The sequence below is a fragment of the Sander lucioperca genome, chromosome 20 (genome assembly GCF_008315115.2).
Source record: "Sander lucioperca isolate FBNREF2018 chromosome 20, SLUC_FBN_1.2, whole genome shotgun sequence".
In the NCBI taxonomy this organism is placed as follows: Eukaryota; Metazoa; Chordata; class Actinopteri; order Perciformes; family Percidae; genus Sander; species Sander lucioperca.
In genome coordinates, this window is record NC_050192.1 from 7,901,541 (window position 1) to 7,926,006 (window position 24,466).

The 24,466-nt window shown below is 39.8% G+C and overlaps 1 protein-coding gene across 2 annotated transcripts in view; it reads left to right on the forward strand.

The window, feature by feature from the left end:
- The first annotated feature begins 2,594 nt into the window (after positions 1–2,594).
- The window catches only part of anks1b (ankyrin repeat and sterile alpha motif domain containing 1B), a 233,045-nt gene continuing 211,173 nt past the window's right edge, over positions 2,595–24,466 (forward strand). The window contains exon 1 of one of the 2 annotated variants that reach the window (XM_031313332.2): positions 2,595–3,264. In XM_031313332.2, the coding sequence (XP_031169192.1) occupies positions 3,134–3,264 (131 nt within the window). In that variant the 5' untranslated portion in view covers positions 2,595–3,133. The remainder of the gene's footprint in view (positions 3,265–24,466) is intronic. The other variant, XM_031313331.2, reaches the window with a different exon arrangement.

Sequence of the window (24,466 nt, forward strand, 5' to 3'; positions counted from 1 at the left end):
TCCCAGCACCATGTAGAGTTACAGTTTGATTGTGGGAAATATGATGAAAGAGAGAGGCATCAGGTTGTGTTGTTGGCTCAGTGTTCACTGTTTTATTCTCTGCTTTCTGTATAATTTCTCTGCCAGAGCCTGGCTGCAAATATAGTGACCCTGTCATACTGTTGTCATAAAATTAATGATGGCTGAATTCCATTTAGCTGGTTTAGTTTCAGCCATAAAAAGAGGTCTAATCAGGCAACTCAGTTTGTGCAGAGCCTTTCAACAAGTTCCAGCTTCTTAAATGTGAGGATTTTCTGCTTCACTGTTTTTAATAAGACCATTGATCATTAAATTAAATATAAATTGGAGTTTTGACTGTTTTTGATCACATGTATGTCTTAATTGTTTAAATAAAATAAAATAAAATAAAGACATTGTAAATATTATCAAGTTATTAGTATATTTTCCCAATTCATTTCAGTCATTAAACAAAATGTGATGGGCAGTTTTTGAGATTTTACAAATGAATTGATTATTATAATAAAAAATCATTAATTGCAGCACTGAAATAATAAGTCGATTAGTGGGTCAGTTAGGCGATCAGCAAAAAAATTAATCAGCAACAACTTTTGAAAATCGGTTAATTTATTTTTCCAGCAAAAAGTTCACAGAAATCTTGATTCTCTGGTTCCAGCTTCTTAAATGTGAATATTTGCAGCTTTTCTATCTTTTTTATATTTTTGTAAATTGAATAACTGTGGTTTGGACATTTAAATTAGGCAGCATTGGCTCTGTAAAACAGGCATCACTGCTTTCATAAAATGAAGGATTAATATAGGCCTAATCAAGGAAATAATCAGCAGATTCATCAAAAATCCTTCCCTGCAGCCCAACAATTAGCCTAATTGAATCGGCTAGTAACGGCTAGTGTTTACGAGTTCAGACGTCGGACATAGCAGCTGTAGGTGGAGAACATCAAGGCAGCACTTCTCTTTAAATTCCAATTAAGCAGCAGGCAGGTCCCAGCATGCACCGGCGGCAGAGTGGAGGCGCAGTGGAAATGAGGGTGTGTGTCTGTTTCCCAGGCTGTCAGTGGACAGATCAGAGCACTTCTTCTGCCGTTATTCTCCATCGAACCCTGCTGTGACATGACAAAGAGGCTATTTTAGGATCTCACCTGTTTCTCAATCCTGCAGCAGTGAACCCACCTCCAGTGTAGAAGGGAACTGCGCATGTGCGTGTTTGATAGAATAAGTTAATGGTCTGAGAGGAGCAACAACTGGTACAGCTGGTGGATTTGAGTGTGACTTTTTAAAGAGACTAACAAAGGCATCGCGTCCTGTTGGTGTTGTGGCATCACCATCATCCACGCCCAGACTGTACAGTGAGTGTGTAAGTCAGCGGAAGACATCGGCTTGGCTTTCAAAATAAAAGTTTAGATTTGCACAAGGGGCGTCCAAGACGTGTGATGAAATTAAAAAATATTGTGATGAAAAAAATTATATTTACTTTTGCTACATACATATGATAGCCTTAGATTCAGATGTCTTTATCTGCAGATATTGTTTATTGGTAAATGGGAGCAGAAGCAAAGATGGTTGTGCAAGGCTTCTAATTAGGCAATGCAGGCAAATGCCCCAGGGGCCCCAGAACTCCAGGGCCCCCGAAAAATGTCCAGTTGTTTGTTTCAATTTAGTAGATGTTTTGGGGGAATATGCACTACTAAAACGTCATTTTACAGCGAGTAAAAGAAGGTCCTGACCATAGACTGGGGCTGACCTGATCTCAAAGGGGTCCTTGTGTCAAAATATAGGTTTGTGCTTATATTGCATATTCCTAAATTAATTCATGTTTAATCCTATGGTTTGATCAATTCAACAGACAGCAAATCTGGGACCAGGTAGCATTCCAACATATAAAACTGTATATTGTAAAGAGAGAGAGAGATAGAGAGAGAGAGAGAGAGAGAGAGAGAGAGAGAGAGTTTTGTCCAGGGACCCCATAGCAAGTTATAACCATGATCTTGACACAGATTTTGAAAAATAGACTACATTTTCTTAAAATGTCTACACATAGTAATTACGTATTTGACTATTTTTTTGTTTATTTTTTTTTTACCTCCCTTAGGACTTGAGCTAGCTATAGGGCTAATAACATAAATGCTCACTGCCCCACTAACACAGAACATGACATGTTAGCCATGGCTAACAGCTTGGCGTGCAACTGAAGAAATTGCATCCAAAAATAGAAAAATATTTTGGTCAAATAATAGCATTAGCCTATTATTATTATTATTATTATTATTATTATTATTATTATTATCATTTTCAAAAAGTTGTGCATTACATCAACAAGGCAACTCACATAGGACATAGACTACAAATGAATTAGGACATAAAACAAACAAAAGTCAATATAAAATGACATACGTAGCCTATAGCTATAAATGTTCCTACATAGGCTACAGTATTTCTACTATTTACGTCTGGGGTCGGTTTATCAAGTTTGTAACATCGGCGAGTAAAACATTATTTTGAAAGCTGTAACAGGAAGTGTAGGCTACCGTTGTATCACGGCTAACTTGACACCTGTGTTTTAGGCGACTTCAGAGGCACCGGCCAGTGCGGTAGGTTCTGGTAGAGAGGTGGTGAGTACAGCGGGTCTGGAGAGCTTCTTGTTCAAGTGTACGGGCTTTTACCTCCCCGCCTGTTATCAGCTGGAACTTCAGACCAGACAGGAGACTCTGTTCGGTACAGAGAAGGAGTTTTCTTTTTTGAACCAGGGTTACTCTTCACTTTACACTTAAGTGATTCGCTTCGGAACCTCCCGTTCCCCCCGTTGCGCGTGTTTGCACTGAGGTTGCACGTCAGCGGAGTAACAAGACACAAGAGGAGATTACGGAGCCGTGCGTGTGAATGCACTGAGGTTATAAAGCACCAGGGGAGCAGTGCACGTCAAACCTACTCATCAGTGCAGCATCAGTAATACCTATTTCACTGTGCAGCAGCAGCAGCAGTATGCAGCGAGAGGAATCCTTTCAGATGCTTTCACACTCCAGGCTGTGAAGAAAGGGTTCGGAGGGCAGGAGGCAGTTGGGATATATGGGAGATTTGTTGGATATTAATCACCCCGTCGTTGTAAACTTGTGTCCGGGATGGGGAAGGAGCAAGAGCTGCTGGAAGCCGCCCGGACCGGGAATGTCGCCGTGGTGGAGAAATTGTTGAGTGGGAAGAAGGGGATCCTCGGGTCAGGCTCCGGCTCCATCCCTCTGCCCAACCTACTGAGGTAAGAAGCCGCTCTCATCTCCTTCTCATGACCGCTAAAGTGTCCGGGGAGCCCCGGGGGTGCTGCTGGGGATTCCTGGGGGGTTCCCATACTGCAAAATTACGCATAATTCAGCTTCATCATGGGACAATGCACTATAAATAAGGCAGGGGACCACTCCTCCCAGCTGCAGAGTGTAATATATATTCACTACAGCACATTTTTTCTCCATATGGTGTCCCTGAGATAAAACCTTATATGATTAAGAGCTTTATGCAACATGCTGCATGACACAGGAGAGGAAAAGAGAGAAAGTCTTGTGATGCACTGTCAAGAGAGTTGTATGAAGCAAAATGCACTTTAAGGCAGATAGAATTGCTGCTATGTGTATATAGCACATACTGTATCACATTCACAGAATGTATGAAAGGTTAGTCATCCCCAAGTCCTCTCTGGGTGTTGGAGTGTTGGAGGAGCCACTGCTGGCTGAGCACAAAAAGAACAGGCAGTACCTTCAGCTTCACAAGTCTTACAGCTGTCAAAATGTTGATTTCTTGAACATGAGAATGAAAGAGAGTGATGCTCGGAGGATGGATGCATTTGTAACGACTCAAGTTTGTTCCTGAGTGTGGAACTTTTATGTGCAAGGGGTCACACGAACTACCGTACCTTCCTATCTTTATGTATTTATAGTCACTGTGCTGGTGTTTCAGGTATTCTTGTCTTTAATAGTATTAGTAAATTGATCCTATAGGGACATTGCTGTAGTGTTTGTAGCACTGTCAGTTCACATTATGCTGGGAAGGCCTGGCATGTTGGCTGCAAAACAGCTCTGCGTTTGGCTCAAGTTGGCTGCTTTTTAGATTTTTGAAATCACTTGGATCATCGCCTCCAAGAACAGGGATGTGAGCGAAGTGAAGGAATTGTTTTGTGTTCCTATAAAAATACCAAGTTCATGTTCCCCTTATTTATTTAATATCTAGTGATGTGAATGCACGGAGCTGTTCATAATAAACAATAGATATCATCCCAGGAATTTGCCTGCTTCCTTTTCTTTCCGAAACTCAAACCGCAAAGGCTTTAATCTGGCTGCGAGAACAACTGCTGTGGTTATTATTGTCCCCTGCTCCCGCCCCTGCAGCCTCTCCCTCTCTCTGCGGAGGCCTACTGAACCAGGTGATGAGGAGATCAAAGGTGGGGGCGTCTGGGAGGAGTATCGCCTCAGGCACCCGTGTTGAGAAGTTTCACAAGTGGGCTGGGGTCGCACACTGGCAGGGAGGATGCCAACCACTCGTACACTAGGCCAGGGTTCATAAGCTGGGGTCTGGGGAAGTACAAGAACTGAACATGTTTAAAATAATGACAGCTTCATTTAACATGAATTAATTGGAAGTTGGCTAATGGTTTCTGATCAGAAGCTTCCCCCTTTCAAACAGAGGAAGCAACAGTGTTTTGAGCAGTTCTGCAAACATGCAAGACCACTGAGCCAGAAAAAGATACAGCAGCAATGATGCATGGCTGTTGTCTGACATTAGAGATGCTCCGATACTGCCTAAAACCCTTGTATCGGTATCGGGAAGTTGTGGTGTTTATGCACCGATCCGATACCACGTAATAAAGTCGTACAAAAAAAATCTACGTTAAAGTAGTTTATTTGTGTTCTTTTTCCGTTATAACTGACTGTCAAACTGGATAATAAAAGAAAGTTCTGTGGCATTCATTGTTTGTATTTGTTCATGTTTCACAAAGAGTTTAACCTGAGCCAGACCGACAACAAAGATAGTAGGGATGCACCGATTGGGAAATTCTGGGCCGATACCGATACCGATGTTTAACATAACAACTTGGCCGATGCCAATGTTTTTTCTTTTTGTTATTTATTCCTTCTTTTGTGCCACGGAAACATACAAGTCTTTCGGCTCTTGATCACACTATCCTAGAATGAGCACAAATTCAATCAGACCAATTTATGAAACAAAAACAACCTTTAATGTCACTTTCTGGTTGACATTAGTTATAACCTTATTTATGACAAGTTCTTTTCTGAAAAATAACATTCAAAAACCTTTGACTGCTAACTAATCAATGAAAAGATTGTTTCAGTACATTGCCCAACAAAATTATTTGAGTGGTTTTAGCCTGACAAACAAAAACTTACTCAATGAGATTATTTTCATGGCCCAATAAAAAATATTTTTCTGATAAATAAAAAAAAATACATCAAGTGTAAATGCAAAAACAAGTGAAATAAATAAATTATGTTATTAATTTGTTTCGCTTTGGCGCTGTCTGGAGGCAGCTGTTTGGCTTTCTCAAACCCCGTGTCAATTGAAGTCTGAGTCTTACCGGGGGTTTGCGCTTTCTTGGCGGCTTCATTTTTCCGTTTTTGGTCAGCTTGCAGGTAATCGCCGTACACCGCCTCGTGCCTGCTTCTCAAATGTCCAATGAGATTTGTTGTGTTAAATGACTTTCTAACAGCCCCCCCTCTTGAAATTTCAATGCAACACGTATTGCAAACTGCAAAACGCTGATCTTTCTCTGAAACTGTAAAATATTGCCACACGACCGCCATCTTCTTTGTTTAATCTAAGTTACTGAGGAGAGTGCGCAGGTGCCCTCTTGCGTCTCGGTCTCTCCCCCCGCCCAAATAAAAAGAGGGAAAAAAAGTTTCTCCTGAGCACAGCGTTCATGACACATATAATCATCGGCGAATGTCATTTTTATTCCCCGATGGCCAATGGCAGTTAACGAGGCAAATATCGCCCGTTACCGATGTTCAGCCGATGCATCGGTGCATCCCTAAAAGATAGAAATAATATCACATCCATACAGGGATAGTAGTATACAGTTGTTAAAACATAATAAAATATATGACACACTGGTATCGTATCGGTACTCTGTATTGGCCGATATGCAAGTTCAGGTATCAGAATCGGTATCGGGAAGCAGAAAATGGTATCGGACCATCTCTATCTGACATTATAGCAGCTGATGATTCCTGCAGCATTTGTTATCCGAGTGGCCAAGAGCACGTGGTTTACTGTTTCAGTGGGTCACCACCGCTCATGGCACCTGTGGTTTACTCTGTGTTTACTGTTTTGTTATGTTTCTGTTCTTTTTTTCCCCATAGTTTTCTCTCTAAGATAATTGTTTTGGTGGGAAGGAATCGTTGAAGCCACTTGCACGCTTATGTCGAGCGGAGCTTTCAGCCACATCTCATGGCCTTTATCAGAAGATGGAGTTTGTTTGTGTCAGTTTTCATGGAGATCGTTCAGTTGTTACCACGTGTCCTACATCAATCAGAATCAGAATCAGCTTCATTGGCCAGGTTTGCGTAAACAAACAAGGAATTTGACTTTGGTTACATTACATGTCATTTAGCTGACGCTTTTATCCAAAGCGACTTACAATTGCTATATATGTCAGAGGTCTGGAGCAACTAGGGGTTAAGTGCCTTGCGCAGAGGCACATTGGTTGATGTATTGCAGTGGGAATCGAACCCGGGTCTCCCACACCAAAGGCATGTGTCATATCCACTGCGCCATCACCACCCGGTGGTTAATCTTAGCTCTCAAAGTACAACACACACTGAACATATAAAGAATACAAACAGAAAGGACAGTAAGAAATATAAAAAAAATACTGTTAAGTATACAGTATAACAATACAATCGAATTTACAAGAAATGTACAATAACAATTGAAGAGAGGGAAGGAATAGTGCAGTATTAGTATAGTCTGAGATTTAAGATTTAAATATAAATATTGTGCAAGGCAGTTCAGTGCAATGGTAATATATTAATAATATTGTAATTGTAAGATTGAAATATACATGAGGTAGATGAGCAGAACAAAAAAAGCAAATGGTTTTTAGTGTGCATACGGACTGAACACACTATATACTCAAAACGTGTTTAGAATTAGTATGTAGTCTGGACTTTCACAGATGAAACGTTTCTCCGACGATGTTTGTTTGTCCTTCACGCCATAAATTTGTGTTGATAAAAGGGACTTAACTGAAAATATACACCCAACATGTTACCGCGTGTATCTCGTCTCCCACATCACCAAACTGTAAACATTGTTGCATAGTGTGTTTGCTTTACAAATTAGGAATTAATTGAATTTATTGAAGGACAGTGATTATTTACAGAACACTGAACTAATTTGAAGCTCATTGAGGAGGTTAAAGAATGACACAGCCAAGAGAAAATGTTTGAAGAAATGCAGCTTTTAGATCGATATACTGTCGTTCAACTTCAATTTCTTTAAAATTAAGAACAAAACTCTAAATCAGAGATGGAGGCTGACGTCGAGGTCAGATGGATGGCATTTGGGTGGATCGGTTTTGGCATTGTGTTATCGGCAGTTGTGTCTACTGTGTTACACACGTTTGGCTCTTATTGGGTCAAGACACTGGCCCATGAGGAGATGTGTCTGTAAAACACTGGGTGGGCCAAACACACACACATCTGTACATGTATTTGTGCGTTTATGTGTGTCTGTGATTGACCGGTTGTGTGACGCACCTCCCTAATAGAGAGTTTTGAGAGACGAGTGAGTCAACAGAGAGGTCACAGCGGAGGAGTGTGTGCAGGCTAATGTTATGGGAATGAGCTCCAGGAATCAATGCATAGTTTCCCATCTTAAGGCCTCTGAGCCATTCATAGCATTCCTAAGTCATGAGTTTTTTTTTCTTTTTGCTGAAAGAATCGCACTAAACCACCAAGTGGGACATGAACATGAACATGAACATGAACACACACACACACACACACACACACACACACACACACACACACACACACACTCATACTGTATACACACACATAGAAGCACAGGATGTAGAGAAGACGATCCCCCGACTTAACTCTGCAGTTTTGTGGTGTGGTGTACAGTAGAAAATCAATACCGCATGATCTCATTGCTGTTTAATGGGTCATATTCTCTTGTCGATGACCTGTACTCCACATGGTGACTGTATGTTTGCAGGTTTGCTGGAAAGACAGTAACACATCCCTAAAATGCTTTGACATAGTTACCCCCACATCCAGCTTTTAGTTTGCGATGTCTGGGCATATAATTATACTGGGCAAATGTATCACACAGTAGCTATAATTGTGTTTACAATAAGGGAATGGCTTCTTCCTAGAGTATTCATATTTGAACAACCATCATCTAAGAAGAGCTAGAGCTAGTCATTTCTTCACAAACAGTAGCCTTAATAAACCAGAATGCATTAGAGCTCAAACACATGCTGTGTTTTGAGTAATTAGTTATATTTCTTTCAAAGGTCGCGCAAGCTGTAAGAAAAAAAAATAAGCGAAAAGTCAGCAAAATAAAATCAGAATTGGTAAATCTGTCCAGCAGCTACTAACAACTACTGTTTATATACTCAATAAGTCTTATTATTATTATTATTATTATTATAGTCAAATATTTAAGCAGCAGTAACTCTAGGATAATGGCATTTCATTGCTGCTTCACTTAAAGATGGATTTTACGCATGTTATTGTTATTTTACTAGAGATGCACCAATTGCACCAAGATGCACCTTTTTCTTTCCCAATACTGATTACAAGACCTTATCTCATGTTATCTGAAAATATCCAGTTCTCTATTGTCCCAAATTTAAAATCTGTATACTTCTGTTTTCTGCAACTTGCTGTGACTGAATGTAATGTATAGCAAAAATACTGACTTTTGTAATGAGGAAGAAACTGTGGTTGATATGGATCAGTCACATCTGGACGATACTTTATCGCCTCAATCAGGTCTGTACGATACCAAAATGATGGACTGGATACAAATGTATCTCCTCTGATATACGTGGACTAAGCTATGGCGTCAGCATTTATTGCATCATCTCTTTATTGATATGTCCACATTTCCACCACAGTCTTCTTAACTTATTTGTATATTTCAGTTTTTTTTAATTCCATTTTAACTTCTGTTGTCTCCTATTATCAGGTCTTTATGTGCCATCTGTGTGCTATGTTACTGTTTTTCATTTGTTTTTTTTAAAGAACATGTTTAGGAACTTTTTGCAACATATTTAGTAGGGGTGGGAATCACCAGAGGCCCCATGATACGATATTATCACAATACGTCACGATATGATGTTATAGGGATTTTAATTGTATTGCGATATTCTTTGATATATTGCAATGTTTTCCAACTTCAAATTAAGAGGCTGAGAAGGGAAAGTCAGTACATCACAAAATATCTCCTGCTACACACAGCAGTAACCTTTACCTTTGTAACAAATTTGGATATAACGTTTGAAAGGATTAAATACTCTGTTGAATACTCTATATGATTGTTGTATAAATGAAAGAAAAGATAAGAGTCTAATCTATCGATACATATATTACATACTTACATTAATGCTCAACTTTTCATAGTACTAGCAGTGCGGGACAGTTCAGTTTGCCGTTAAGCTGCTTTACATACAGAGCAATACTAACAGTGAAGATGAAATTATGATGACATGACGTCTGTCATCGTACACATCATACCGTGTCTGTCTTAAAGAGGAAATGAGGACAGATGCATGTGCTGTGTGTGACAGCATACTGATTGTGGTGCAGTGTTGGAGTGATTGAAAGCTGATACACTCAAAGAGAATGACTCATGGTACAGCAGATGGAGGCCGATCCCTCTTCGCTCTCTCACACTCGCTCAATAATGTTCAGGGGAAAGCCCATCTTGTTTTTGTGTGTGTGTGTGTGTGTGTGTGTGTGTGTGTGTGGGGCTAGGTGTGTTTCTCGCTCGTCCTTCGCAAACAAAGTGACTCCCAGAGGAGACACACACCGAAACACAAACACACTTGTGTGTATGGTCTCTCTGTTTTAATTGGCATCCTCACCGGCGGTCTCTCCATCGTTTTTTTTATGTCTTCCCCTGCTTGTGTTGGAGTCTATCTTTGTAGCTTACAGATGAGGCTGTGTGTGTGTGTGTGTGTGTGTGTGTGTGTGTGGTGGAGTAACTGGTTTCAGTGTCGTTCAATAAGGATGAACAGCGAAAAAGAGACCTGCAAAAACTCTGTTATTTTTCTCAAGTTGTTTCAAGGCTGCAACACTTTAGCTCCAGAAACGGCAAATCAGGCGACCAAAACCAAGTCTGGCATGCTGCAGCTTTGTATGTGTGTGTTTTTGTGAGTCCAACTGGGTGACATAACCACTGTCCTTGCATAACCACGGTTGTGTGTGTGTGTTAGTTTGGGGAGCACTTAGGGTGAGAGATGATGGGGGAATCCAAGAGCTAAATGTGGAGCAGCATGACACCTAAACTGGGTCAAAGGTTAACTGGGGAGAATGCAAGTCATATTAAGGATTGGCATAAGAGGACTACACACACACACACACACACACACAGAGCATGGACAGTGATACATATGCACAAGTGATTGTGCAAAAAAATCACATATCTTAGCAGAAAGTTGAAAAATGTTGCGTTTACTTCACACAAGAGCAGCCATTTTCCCCTGTTGCCATGGGAACGTTATGAAGTGACGTAATTACGCGACGTGAACATCATCAAAAAGCTGCAAACCCCGCGATGAAGCCATGATGAAACCGCAGTTTTTGCAAGTTGGCGCAATTTCATCGCATAAAATTGCATAAATATCCCGCATATTCCATCGCATTTTTTAAGAAAACATGCATAATCAAGGATTTTTGCCCGCAACAATCACAAAAAAACTCTGCATTTTTCTGGAAGGACTGATATATATTATGATATAGAGCAGAAATGATTAGTTCATTAATTGATTAGTCATTGCACAGAATATAAGAACATTCTCTTGTTCTTGTCTCTCAATTGTGACGATTTGGTGCTTTTCTTTGTCATATATGATGAATATCTTTGAGTTTTGGACTGTTGGAAAGATATGGGCATTTTTCTAAAATTTTATATATTATTATATATAATAATTATGTATATATACACATATAGTATATATTAATATACAAAATGATTATTCGATCGATTGATAGGAAAAGTTAGTTGCAGCTCTATTGTGACCGACTGTAATACATTTTCTGAAAATTCAGATTTAGTCTCATTGTGATTGGATTTCACAAACTTTTGCTGGAAAAAAAAGAACAAAAGTGGTTTTCACACAGATCCTTATGTCCAGACTCCCGATGTATTTAAAAGTTGTCATGTTTTCTGCTGCAAGAAGAAACATTTTGTTGTAGTTTACAGTAAACAGGGTTTACTATTAAAAAGGGAAGAGAAAATATGAAAGAAACCCAAATGAGTCTCTGAACAAAAAAATCTCAGTTAATCTTAAGTGTTTGTGCCACAAATTGAATTTATTTGTACCTAGATATGTTTTTTTAAACCAAGTTTTTAAAGCCTGAAAAAAATCCTTTTTTAAAAAAAACTAGAAGCATCATTATGTGCAGCAGGAGCCATTCAGTTAATCTTTTGCTTTACTTTGGGTTCAGCAGTGGCGTCAGTGCATTGAGTTTGTCTGGAGCCACGGTGATCGAGAGGGGAGGAAGGTGTGAAAGTGTAGTGTGTGTGCGTGCGTGTGTGTGTGTGTGTGTGTGTGTGTGTGTGTGATCAAACTCAGAGGCTTCTTACATCTCCATTAGGGTCTGGGCCAAACTCTGCTGCAGCATCCTGCCAAGAAACTGAGACCTCCATACTCGCCAAGACACACACACACACACACACACACACACACACACACACACACACACACACAACCCATAGACTCCGTCTCTTGCACTTTCTTGCACTCTAAGCCTCTGTCTGTCTTTGTTCCTCCCTCACTCTAAATCTTTGTTTTTTGTCTGAGTCTCAAATCTCCTCTTCTTTCTCTCTCCATCTGGTGCCCTGGCTTCTCTTTCAATATATCTCCTGGCTCTCTTTTCATCACTCACTTTACTTCACAATCTCTCTCCTCCCTCTATTCCTCTCTAGAGAGACGGATGATCCAGCCTCCCTACTGTTGTTCTTTATCGTTTTCTCCTCCCTCTGCTCCTTACCTTCCTCTACCTTATCAAAAAAAACTGCTCCCTTCTCTGTCTCTCTTTGTCTTACTCACACTTAAAGCCACACTACATCTGTTATCGCCATGTGGGTGCATCTTTTACCCATCATGCCTCTTGGCGTGTGCTGGTTGACGGTGGCTTACGGGGAATTCGGGGAATCCACAGCTCTTCTGAGAAATGCTTCCCCTTACAACGACAACCTGAGATTTATTAGTATTGGCCTGGTCACGTCTTCTGTCAGAAGAGGAATATATACCATTGGTGATTTCCCAGGAAAGGGAATGATACAACTGTAACTAAGCTATTACCTCCAGGTGGTGATTATTAAATGTAAACAATCACAAATATAAACAAAGGAAAGCCTTAAAAAGATATGTTTTTAAGTCGTTAGTACAAACTGCTGAATGCCTTTTTTATCTCTCTCTTTGCAGTTTGTAATGTACAGGGTATTGAATAGTCACATTAGCGTAGCTTAGCTGTATTAACTTGGTGTCAAAATGATATAGTAGCAGCTCTGCTCAAATGCCTTTAACAACACTGACGGATTAATACTTACTTAGTAGCACTGTGTTAACATATGGTCTTTACAAATGTTCCACAAGTGCCTTTGTAGCAATTATTACAATCACAGTATAATAATAGTCAAATTATCGGCTTCAAGTAAATTACCAGCACAATGTACAGTTTAGTTTGACATGTTGTGAGTCAATACAAAGATGCAAGTGGATGCAAACTTGGGTGCTTTTTGACTAATGATTCATGAGTGTATGGAAACATGAGGAAAACACACACACACACACACACACACACACACACACACACACACACACACACACACACACACACACACACACACACACACACAGTGTACTAATGTTACACAGACACTATTGATCCTGTAGATATCCAGTGATTAAGATAAAATAGGCTAATCTCATTGTTTAACATACCCTCAAACTACAACAGGAGACATAACAAATACTTCAGTGAGTTTGTCCGACTTTGTGTAGCAGAGAAGCTAAAATAGTGCAGTTCCCTACAAACAGAACAAGTTTGATTGAATTGGCCATTACACAGTGTGGTTGCCTGGCTTTGCCAGGATTTGGCTTTGGTTAGCAGAAATTTGAGCCAACTTTGGGCCAGAGTCGACCCTTGGAGTTTTGGTACATTTTTAATTATGAGTCTGTCATGAATGTGGCAACATGATGTACTGGATATTGACATAGCATTTTTGGCTGCCTGGATAACTTGTTTGGCTTATTTTCCCCATAGATGACTATATAACCTATAAAGGAGGATATACACATACTTAATTTACAATGTAAAAGGTGGACAAAGTGGATTTGAAGATCTTTATTTATTTTTGATCTGCCAACCTCTGTATCATATGGACTCTCATGCTCTATTTTCCTATTTGTAATCATACACTTACACCATTCAGGATATAACATACTTCACAGGGATATATACATTGTAATGTGATTAGCTGAAAAAACATATTAGTAAATAAATTCCTATAAAGACACTTCTATGTCAATTAGAAACCACTTAGTGTAATGCCAGCTGGAAAATAAAGTTATTCTGTTCAAACTAAATATTTCTTGAAAATCTTTCTTTATCAGTTATTTTTGACTGATAAGACTTTTGACATTAGCTGTTGTGACAATCACTGTTGTCGTGGCTTGGTGCATAAATACGTAATGAAACAAGTAATTCATGCTGGTGTTTTGCTAATTCCTTTACCCGCAGGGTGTTGCTGCAGATTTCTTGTTAATTTAATTCTCTTCTAACTTTCTCCGTTGTTTGCTTCAACATAAGTAGATTTTGCACAATTCCTGTTCTGGTCATGTCGTGTTTGGTCCTGAAGAGGCAAACATGTTGATACTGAGTAGAGGAGACACAGAGGCAACGTGCAGCCACAGGACAGAGGAGAGGTGTGACGTCCAGTCTGTCACACTAATCTACAAGTCTGTGACCCCACATAGCACTGCAAGTGTTGTGGAGACAGACACACACACACACACACACACACACACACACACACACACACACACACACACACATTCCTGCCGGCTCCCTGCTCTCTGATAGATGACAGTAGTTAATGAAGCGCTGCTTTTGAAGTAGATAAGATGTGGAGAGAAGAGGGCTAGAAATGCTAATGTCATTATGTGGTTAGGGCAAGGGCTACGCTGGAAGGCATTGGAGAGCAGTTATGCATGTAAGTGTCAGTTTGTGTTTCATGGGGTTGAACTCATATGAGCTTTTGAAACCCAATCCTGATATATTTTTAAGTGAAACTGACCAGACTGGGTTTTGTGCCCATATTCAGTATATTTAAGTTTGGACCTTTTTCATGCCAAAAGCTCCCACTTTTAGCTAGCACTTTTAGCCAAATTCTTATTCACGCGTAAGAAGCTACTACTACTGTTACTAATAATAATGGTGAGAATACACATCCATACGGTCTTGTTGTATCTAAATATCACATTGAATCGATTTGTTTTTTCAAACTACACCTTATTTGTCGTAGCTTTGGCCCTCTTTCCTTATTATTAGTTATGGTAAAAGTTGAATAACTAGCTCAATTGCCTTATATCTGGGAACACAACGGCTACAATAGTACTGAATCAGAATCAGGTTTATTGCTAAGTAGGTTTCCACATAGGAAGGAATTTGCCCTAGTGTTTTGTTGCATATCAATAAACACAGTACGTGAAAATAAATATAATAAATATATAAATATAATATAAATAATACTTCAACAGTCAAGAAACAAATAAAATTGACAAAATGAAAAAATTATAAAAACATTTCTGCAATATACAAAGATCAAGCGCTGTAGGATTTTGTGCAGGAATGTGCATAATATTGTCCAACAATATCTTGGCTCAGGTGTTTCACCATATCTGTGAACTGTGAACTCTTTTTTTTTTTAATATTAGTTGAGAAGTCAGTGACTTTGTTTAAACATCAAAAACATTACAAGTGCTTCCCATCGCAATGTCTTAATATTAACACTAGTGAAAACCAGTGCTTGTTTACAGTCTTATTGAATGTACTGTATACATTGTACACATGTTGCACTCTGGAGGCTTACATTTGGCCAGTTAGTGACATTTAAAAGTCTCCAGATAGGGTCTGGTCTGTCTGAAAGTCCTCAGGAGCAGGGACCAGACCCAGGAACCAAAACTGGAACCAGGTTCTTGGAAAGGTCATGGGGTCAAAAAGGGCCAGTAGCCATCTTGGGTGGGTGTCCACATATACTTTTGTTTATGTGCATACACTCAAGCCAGTTCATCATTGTTCCCTTCTTCACAACTGGTGCAGTATCTCCTCTGAGCCAGCCAGAGTCGGGACAAATGTGTATAGAAACATTAAAAGAGACATGATTGTGCATCATGAATACACATTAGCAGAGACATACATGAAAAATACATGTGCTATGACATGCAGAATGAGAGAGACTGTAAAAAGGGAGCTGTTTAATGCATTAATGATGAAAAAGCTGCAGAAACTCTTTCATCTTTAGTCTGTGCAAACATGGAGTTTTCCCAATTATAAGGCACTTCCTTGGTCTCTTTGTCTCTCACACACACACACACACACACACACACACACACACACACACACACACACACACACACTGTACATAGCCAGGCTGTGATGGACTCTTTAATTCCCTCTGTGATTGATTCCCCACTCGTCTCCTCCTTGGTGTCGACATCGAGGGAGCGCGGGCAGAGCAACCAGGAAATAAATTACCTTGAGCTGATCCTCCAGTACATCCATGACAGCATCTCACGGGATACACATTTCCCAGCTGGCCTTGCCAACGGATTGCCTCTTGTTGCCTTTTCTCTCATGGTCTCTGTCCCAAACGAGCACACAGAAGCAAAGTATTCAGTCTATGATGATAGGTGCTCCAGGCTTGTAGATGCAGCATCATGAGGATATATGGATGTAATGGATTCAGACACCCATATACAGTTCATGCCCACCCACACATAGCTAACATGACTTGTAGCCTACATGTATGATTTAGTGAGCCAGCTCAAGTGTCCTTTTTTTCCCATGAAATGCCTAAATGCTGAAACCTACTGTAAAGGAAGCAACCTCACTGAAATGTTTTTAAATAATAATCTCCAGCTATGCTGGACTCTGAGGCTGTACTGAGACACAGTGGTGCTTTGAGCTAAATGCTAACGTCAGCATGTCACGATGACAATGCTAACATGCTGATGTGATGCTCACCATGTGCACCGTTTTAATTTAAGGTGTTAGCGTGCTAACACTAAACACAAAGTAAAGCTATCAAGTTGTAAGAAAGGTGGACAGCTGTTACAGAGTCTTAGGTTCAAGCCAGAGTATAGATCAAAATGTATTCCTATAACACGGATTTACCTTCATCCATTACAGGTTAGTGCAGGTAGACGTTTAAAAAGTTTAATGAAGAGACTGACCTGCAAATTCAAAAAGTTCTATTAGTTTCTGGATGAGAAAAACATTTAAAGCTCAATATTGCCGACTTAAACTACCCCGACCGCAAATGGAGCCTCATCCAGCGCTGCAGTTCACCCCTCTCCTCCCGTATGATTCTAACTCCATCACCAGCGTACTCTATCTTCTTGATAATGAGCCTCAATAACTGGACGCTTTCCATAACTCTGTCTCGCCATAACCTCCTCCTCCGTTTTCCCCTGGCCACGTGAACTAAGTGATGAATGAGTCTTTTTTTTTTTTTTTTTTAAAGATATCAAATATGAATCTGCCCCCAAACTCCTGAATGAAAAATTGAGAATATGTCATTCCCCGAGCACTCATTTTACTTTTCTCTACTCCCAAATTCAGAATTCACTTATCTCCAACAAGCAGCGAGGCTCAGAAAGCAGCCAAGTATGAATTATCCTGCAGATTGTTTTATGCTTGACGGTTAAGTGCGAGATTCTGACTGATGGATGGCAAATCGGTATCCAAAAAAGCTTTCTTAGTCATGATAAGACTTGCCTGTGGTGCATTATTTTGGCCCTTTACTAAGATTAGAATGATGGGAAGAAAACAAGGAGGGGGATTGTCTTTTATTTTTATTTATTTATTTTTTCTCTTTCTCTTTCCCAACTCTTTGGACTCTTTGTTCCAAACTATAATTTAAATAAAGTATCTTCCAAAGAGGGAGTGGTAGTTTCTCTCCCCCTAAAAAAAGACAAACAAATAAAAGACTAGGCAGGAAGCATGTTTGGAAAAATGATTTTGGAGGAATAAAGAGTGTGTTGGAGGGATTATAGAGAGGTCTGAAGGTGGGTATGTAGGTGTTTTGTGTCTGCTGCTTCAGACTGTATAGGATGCACATTCACACACCTGGCAACCCTGAGGGACAGGTCGGCAAATTAGAAATCTATAACCTCCAAACCATCTTTTCTCTAACCCCTTCTCTCCCTCTTCCACCCTCTTCTCTTCATCCTTCACATTCGTGAAAAGTTCCTCATCTATTATGTAGACCTAAAGATAATAAAAAAAAATAGTAACAGGATATTATTAAGTAAAACAGAAATAAATTGAACAAGATATGTTTTTTGTACTTTCATTCTTTAACATAATTCAGCCATGTTTTTTCCAGCCTGTCTTCTAAAAATGATATCCAATTTGCATAGAAAATAGGTTTTCTATGAAATATAATTATGTTTTATTTAAAATAAAGAAGACTGTTCGCTGCTAACACAAAATGTTCATGCTGAACACATTGTAAAATGTTCACTGTCAGTGTATTTTATTGGTTTTCCCTTCAATATCTTCTCCTGTCAATTTAGGCATAATTAAGGTTTTTATGGTAAAGCTTGGGTAGGCAGTATTTTGCAGTCATTGGACACAAATTCCATAATAACCTTCCAGTATATCGTAATTCAAGTGGTCTGAGAGAAACTAGACTTCTTCTTGGCTCTGTTTTCAGGCTTTAGAAAATGTAGCCGGTGATGGGAGACTTTGGCCAATCACAGGTCACGTCCCTTCAGATGGTGAAAGCCTGATTCAGTGGCAGAAAATCCTGCAGAAAAAGTTGCAATTCCATCATTGGCAACAACTGCCTACACTGCGAAGCAACCAAAAAAAAGAAAGACGGACTTATCAAAAAGAGAGTCTAAAACAGAGTCAGACAATAAACGCAATAAAATGTGTCAATATATGCGAAGTATTTCAGAGCTAGAGAAATTAATGACTATTACTTATACAGGTTACTGAAAGAAGGGAGGCGCTTAGGACAGAGTTGTATTTTCAAATTTTGGCTTTTTTTTGTGCCTTTTCCAGAAAACTGCTTACCGAAGAAAATTGCCTAGGCAATTAAAAACACTTCTCTACTGATTTTACACATTTTACACACACTCAAAGTCCTGAGATCCTTGCTTCCTGGATTGTAATAAATGTTGCCCATCAACATGAATAGGGTAGCAATGCTCCAAAATGTATTTGTCAAAGAAATACTGTATAGTAGTTATATGAACTGATAAGACGTTTTTAAAAATACATTCTCAGTGGATATTTGTCTCTTTTATCAACTAATTCTTGGCAAGTACAAAACAAACATTAAATCCCTCATCAGGACATTCTTTCTCTTCACCCCTTGTCCCTCCTTCTCTGTTTCTGACACTCTCAATATAACAGGGAGACACTGGAGCTCTGCTGAGTAAGCACTCCTGAAGCTCCTTGAAGTAGTGAATACAGCAGAGCCCCCCTGCAGACTTCAACCTACGCACGAACCCTTTGTGTGTGTAATTATGCGTGTGTGGCTTTCTATCTACGCCCGCCTGTCTTTCCTCATGTCCTCCGGTGTCATTCTTTCTTTTTGTCGCTTTCTTTTTTTTGCCTGTCTACTTGCTTGTATTACTTTATTGTTGGTCCATGCATTCTTTTTCCTCGCCTCTTTGTCTGTATCTGGCAGCATGTCTTTGTGTCTGTCTGCTCCCTGTCTGTCTTTCTGGCATCTCTACACAGCCAAAATGATTTTTATAGTTTCTCCCCTGTGTCTCCACCCCCACACCCCTTTCGTTTTTCTGTCTCTTTTTTTGAAGTGGATGAGTAAATGAATCTCTTTCTCTTGCACTGTAGTGTTATCTGCTAATCAGGCCATTCTCTGATTACACACTTCACGCTAATCATGTATGCGCATGTCTGACTGTGTGCATGTGCAGTACCTTCGTGATGGTTTACATGTTTGTGTGTCTGGTATAACAGCGAGGGGCATTTGTTGACACTAAGCCTTTTCCACGGTGTAGTCAGCTCATTCTTTGGTGAGACATTCAGGTGCAAAAATGCAAAATGTGACACACCGGATTTAGAAAATTATGTATATACAGCGAGTTCCTGATTTGCTTTTTGTTACCTGCATGGCTGTGTCTGAGAATGTATGCATTTGTGTGTGTGTGTGCAGAGAGAAAGAGGGGTAGAGGAGAGAGATTGGAGGGATGAGGAGGAGGAGGAGGAGGAGAAAGAGGAAGGATGCGAGAGGGGTGGAGGGGCATAGAGGGGAAAACCAATTATCATCCTGATAACAGGCAGGCTATGGATTTTCTACCAGGCCTCTTCTGCAGCTCTTCCATTCTGCTGCTGTCTCTCACTGTCTATTCCTGTCTCTCCTTCCCTGTAGTAAATTTAAATTACAATTTAAGGGAGCTTTATTGACATGATAGAAAATCCCAGGGTTGGAAATGGTATAGATTCTATAATATATTGTTGTTGTTTTTGGCTCAGAGTGTGTGTGTGGTCTGATTAACTACAGAAGATGGCCTGTTGAAATGTGTCAGACAACAGAGACTGACATTTTGTCAGTCTAAAGGTATAAAGCCTGAAGAGTTGATCTATAATAACTTGTATTTAGGGTTAGCCCTGTGTCTGTGTGTGTGTGTGTGTGTGTGTGTGTGTGTGTGTGTGTGTGTGTGTGTGAGTGAGTGAGTCACTGTGACTGGCAGGCAGTCACATTATCTAATCTGCATTGTCATGTTGCCCTACTGCATTAAGGGGTTTTGTGTCCTTGACAGTTATATCACAGTTTACAGCCTCTCAATGAGGGCTTCAGGATTTTGGAGGAAGATTTTGAAGGATTGAGGTGAGGATTTGAAGCCTGCTCTCATTGTTAAAATGTTAAAATAAAATGTGTAAATGCTTAATATTTTAAAAAAGTATAAATAGCAGAACAAAAGTTGAAGAAGTCCCATCATGTGCTGAAAGAGCTGGATTTTGATATTTGAATTGTTTTTCTAGCTGAAAGTATGTAAGTAGTTGAAGACCAAAAAACGTCCAGAAGAAGAAGCGGAATAATAATAATAAGAATAATAAAGAAAAGAATAACAATACTGTGAATGCTGTTGAATCAGCATTCACACAATACACTTAGTATTATGGTTTAACAGTGTCAAAAGACATTAAACATACATTGTTTTTGTGTGTGCAAACAAACAAAATGACAAGTGCGTTGGTAATGTCGGCCACCTCTACTGGAGGGATGAACTCTTACTATTTATATTCCTTTATTTGTTGTTTTGATGACGGTGGTTGAAAGCACTGTAACCAGTTGGTTCAATATTTTTCTAGTGCATTATTTAAATGACAATAATGCTTTAAAGTAGAATTATTTGCTTGGGTGACTTCGACTGCATTTCAGTCCGTATTTCACTAAAAGGCTTAACTCCTGTTGATACACTGTTGTGTGATCCAATGAGGGAGATGATATTTTTAAATGAATGAGACTGTGTTTGTATCTTTGTTTGGAAGCCTAAAGAGGAGATGTTTCTGAGAGTGTGTATCGCTTACTGTCATGTTTGTGTCTTATTTTCCTCCAGTGCTCGTGTGTGAACTACAGACAGTCCCCTGGCTGGGCTGTAAATAGCCATGGGAAAGCCAGAGAGAAACACACATTCACACTCTTTTTAGAAGTTTTTTTTTTAGCATCCAGAGATTTGGCTTTGGAGTAAAGCTCTCTCTCTCTCTCTCTCTCTCTCTCTCTCTCTCTCTCTCTCTCTCTCTCCATACCAGTTTGGGTCTCTACAGCGCTGTGGAGTAAGGTCTGGCTACACCACATACTGTATACATTCCAGGATAGGAGAAAAAAAACACTCTGGGTTGTTTGCATTTCTTTAAACCAATCACAATCGTCTTGGGAGGCACTAAGCTCCGGACGCAGCGACCATAGAAAGTGGCAGCGACGGTGGCTCTGCAAAAAAGTCTCGGGAAGGAACTTGTTTTGGTGGAACATTTGCACCTTGCAAAATAAAACTCCACGTACAATATAAAATGAAGTTAACTGTTCACACAATATAGTAACGTACGTGAGCTGTATATATTAGCTGGATACATGGTTAAACGTTAATTTGCTCTTACCAGTGTGTCGTTGTGTGTATTTTGTCCAAAGCAAATCCCCACCGGTCCCAGAACTTCCCAGTTAGCTAGTAAATGCCGTAAACATATTCTTTGTACATTGTTACAATCATTCACCAAAAGAAGCAAGCAGGCCTGCAAAACTTGCCATTTTGTAGCTTGCGAGCTCGAAGTTTGTTATTGTTTCCCGTAGCGAAGGGATTTTGGGAACTGCAACACACAGAAAGCAGCTACTGTACTTCTCTGCCCACACACACAAAAAAATCACAGTTTCATGTTTTCCTATGAGGTGTTTTTCTCTGGGAATGTGTGTGTGTGTGTGTGTGTGTGTGTGGTTAATTTTTACACAAGCTGCTCTCTTTGTGTGTTTTCCAGAATTGCTTTTCTTGTCTTGCAGTTTGTGTGTGTTTGTGTTGACTGGGTAGACACTATGAAATTTCATTGGTATGAAATCTTTTTATTGATTATGAGAGTGTGTGTTTTGCTGGGGTTCCTAACGAGCGGCCAAGGGTTCAGCAATACCGTGCAAGATTTCACAACATCAAAAAATAGGTGCCATTTCATTTGACTTGTTTACTGTACATTTTTAAAGATATCAAAATGGAAACAAATAGCAATGAACCTTCAAATCCCTATTACAAATCTTGTAAAATAGGCAGTTAGGCTGTAGCTAAGACTAGTAACATGACAGCCATACAACATATACATCTTTATGAATGGCTGGGAGTGTTGACAATGAGAAAGAGGAGAATTAAAAGCTCACTAATAGTATCAACGTTTCCCCCATTGGAAAGCTAAATGCTTGTTTAGATTCAAACAGCTTGTCCAGTTTATCTCTAAATGCTCTTTCTCCATATACTTTAACACTTTAGGGATTAGAAAAGAGAAAGTGGGAGTTATTGAAATAGTTCGACATTCTGGGAAATGCATTTATTTGCCCAGAGTTAAATGAAAAGATTGATACAATTGATAAAATGTGTCTATCAGGAGAGGGCTAGCTTAGCTTAGCATAAAGGTTGGAAGCAGGGGGAAACCGCTCTGTCAAAAGCTTAGTGGTATTTTCTAAAATGTTGAACTATCCCTTTAAGTAATGTTGAATTATCAGTAGCCTCATTCTCATAGTTTTTATGAGAACAGATAAGTACAAATAAGTAGTGAACTAACATGGTTAACCTGGACCGCTTGTTTTCAAATTAGCTCAACTTGTTGTGAAAAATCACAGTCAGCGTCTTGAAATTCAGCAGAATAAGCTAACAGCGTGTCAGGGAATAACACTTCTTATAGGCAAATTCTTGAAATAAGTTGAAATGAAATGCACACAAGTGAACTTATCTCAGCCCCACTGGGAGTATAAGACTCAGCATGAGATAAAATTACTTTGTTAGGGTGAAATCTTTTGCGCTGCAGAAACAGCTGATATTAATAGAGGAGGGTAAGGAACAGAGGGTGTAGAGAGAGATGTGCTGATAGAGGGATGGAGAGATGACAGAATCATTATGGTGAATGCTCGCTCAGTTGCTCTCTTTCTTTCTTTCTCTCATTTCTAAACTAAAATCTGAACCTCACATTGCTGTTTCCCAGGCTGCTAAGACAGCCAGCGCAGACATGCTGATGGTGACTGGCATCCAGGCCATTTTCACAAATGAATGGAGCTTTCACAAATGATCTGTCACTCCTTTTCTCTGTCTCAAATCCCTGTGCTCTTCTCGATATAATGCCATGTCTCTGCACCAGGCTGGGACACACACACACACACACACACACACACACACACACACACACACACACATACACATACACATACACATACACACACACACACACACACACACACACACACACACACACACACGTCCCAACTGTCATCTGCCACCTCTGCTCAGCGGGAGCAGTCAGCCTAGATCTCCATGCTCTGCTTCCTGAGGTGTGTTAGCTGGATAGGGGCATCTGACCGGCTGTTACTGCCATGGCAGACACCAGCGGGGGCACGATCGGGCACCAGCAGGTCTCACAGGCGTCACCCTGCCTGCCTGCCTGCCCCTGAACAGAGACTCGGGGCTGCTCATGTGTCACAGACAGGCCTGTTTGGTGCATGTGTACTGTTGACCACATTTATGCCCCTTTTACATACTTTACACTGATAAAATGATGGAAACCTGTGCCTTAGTGGCATGATAAAAAACCTTAAATATACAATTCAAAATTCTAATGTACCTTACATGCTGCTATTCACAATTCAAGTTCAAAATAATTCAATCTAACGCGTTATTCATTCGGAAACCATGTAGCCAACCTGAAATATATTGTAGAATTAATACTGTTCTGTTAAGTCGCGTCTTCCCTCCTGTCTCATTTGCTGTTATCTGTTCAACGCGGTTCACTAGTTTTCTACATAATGCATTTTGTAGTACAACAAGACATGCAATGGATCAGACAGTCAGTGCATTTTAGAAACAACTCTCGCTGAAGTACAACACAGGGCATCTTGCGCTTACAACAGGTCATTATAGATACAATATTATTGTAAAAAATATAAAATATTAATATTATTATTCACGCTTTTGAACAGTAGTTTGAATTTTGAATAAAAATGTACAGTCCTAATATGGTATGCGCATGCGTGTTGGCGGCATTGGTGGCCTCAAGGTTAGAGAAGTGAGCCAGTGACCGGTAGGTCGTCGGATCAACTTATAAAGTTTTGTCACTAATACTAAAACCTACCGGCACGTTTTATTTTACCCAAAGACGACAACTAGTAGACAATTAGTAGTTCTTCCATGTATATTTGAGCCATGAGTCATTCTTTTCTGATTAAATCATGCACTGCTGGGGCGTTGGCGTTGGCTGAGGCGTTGG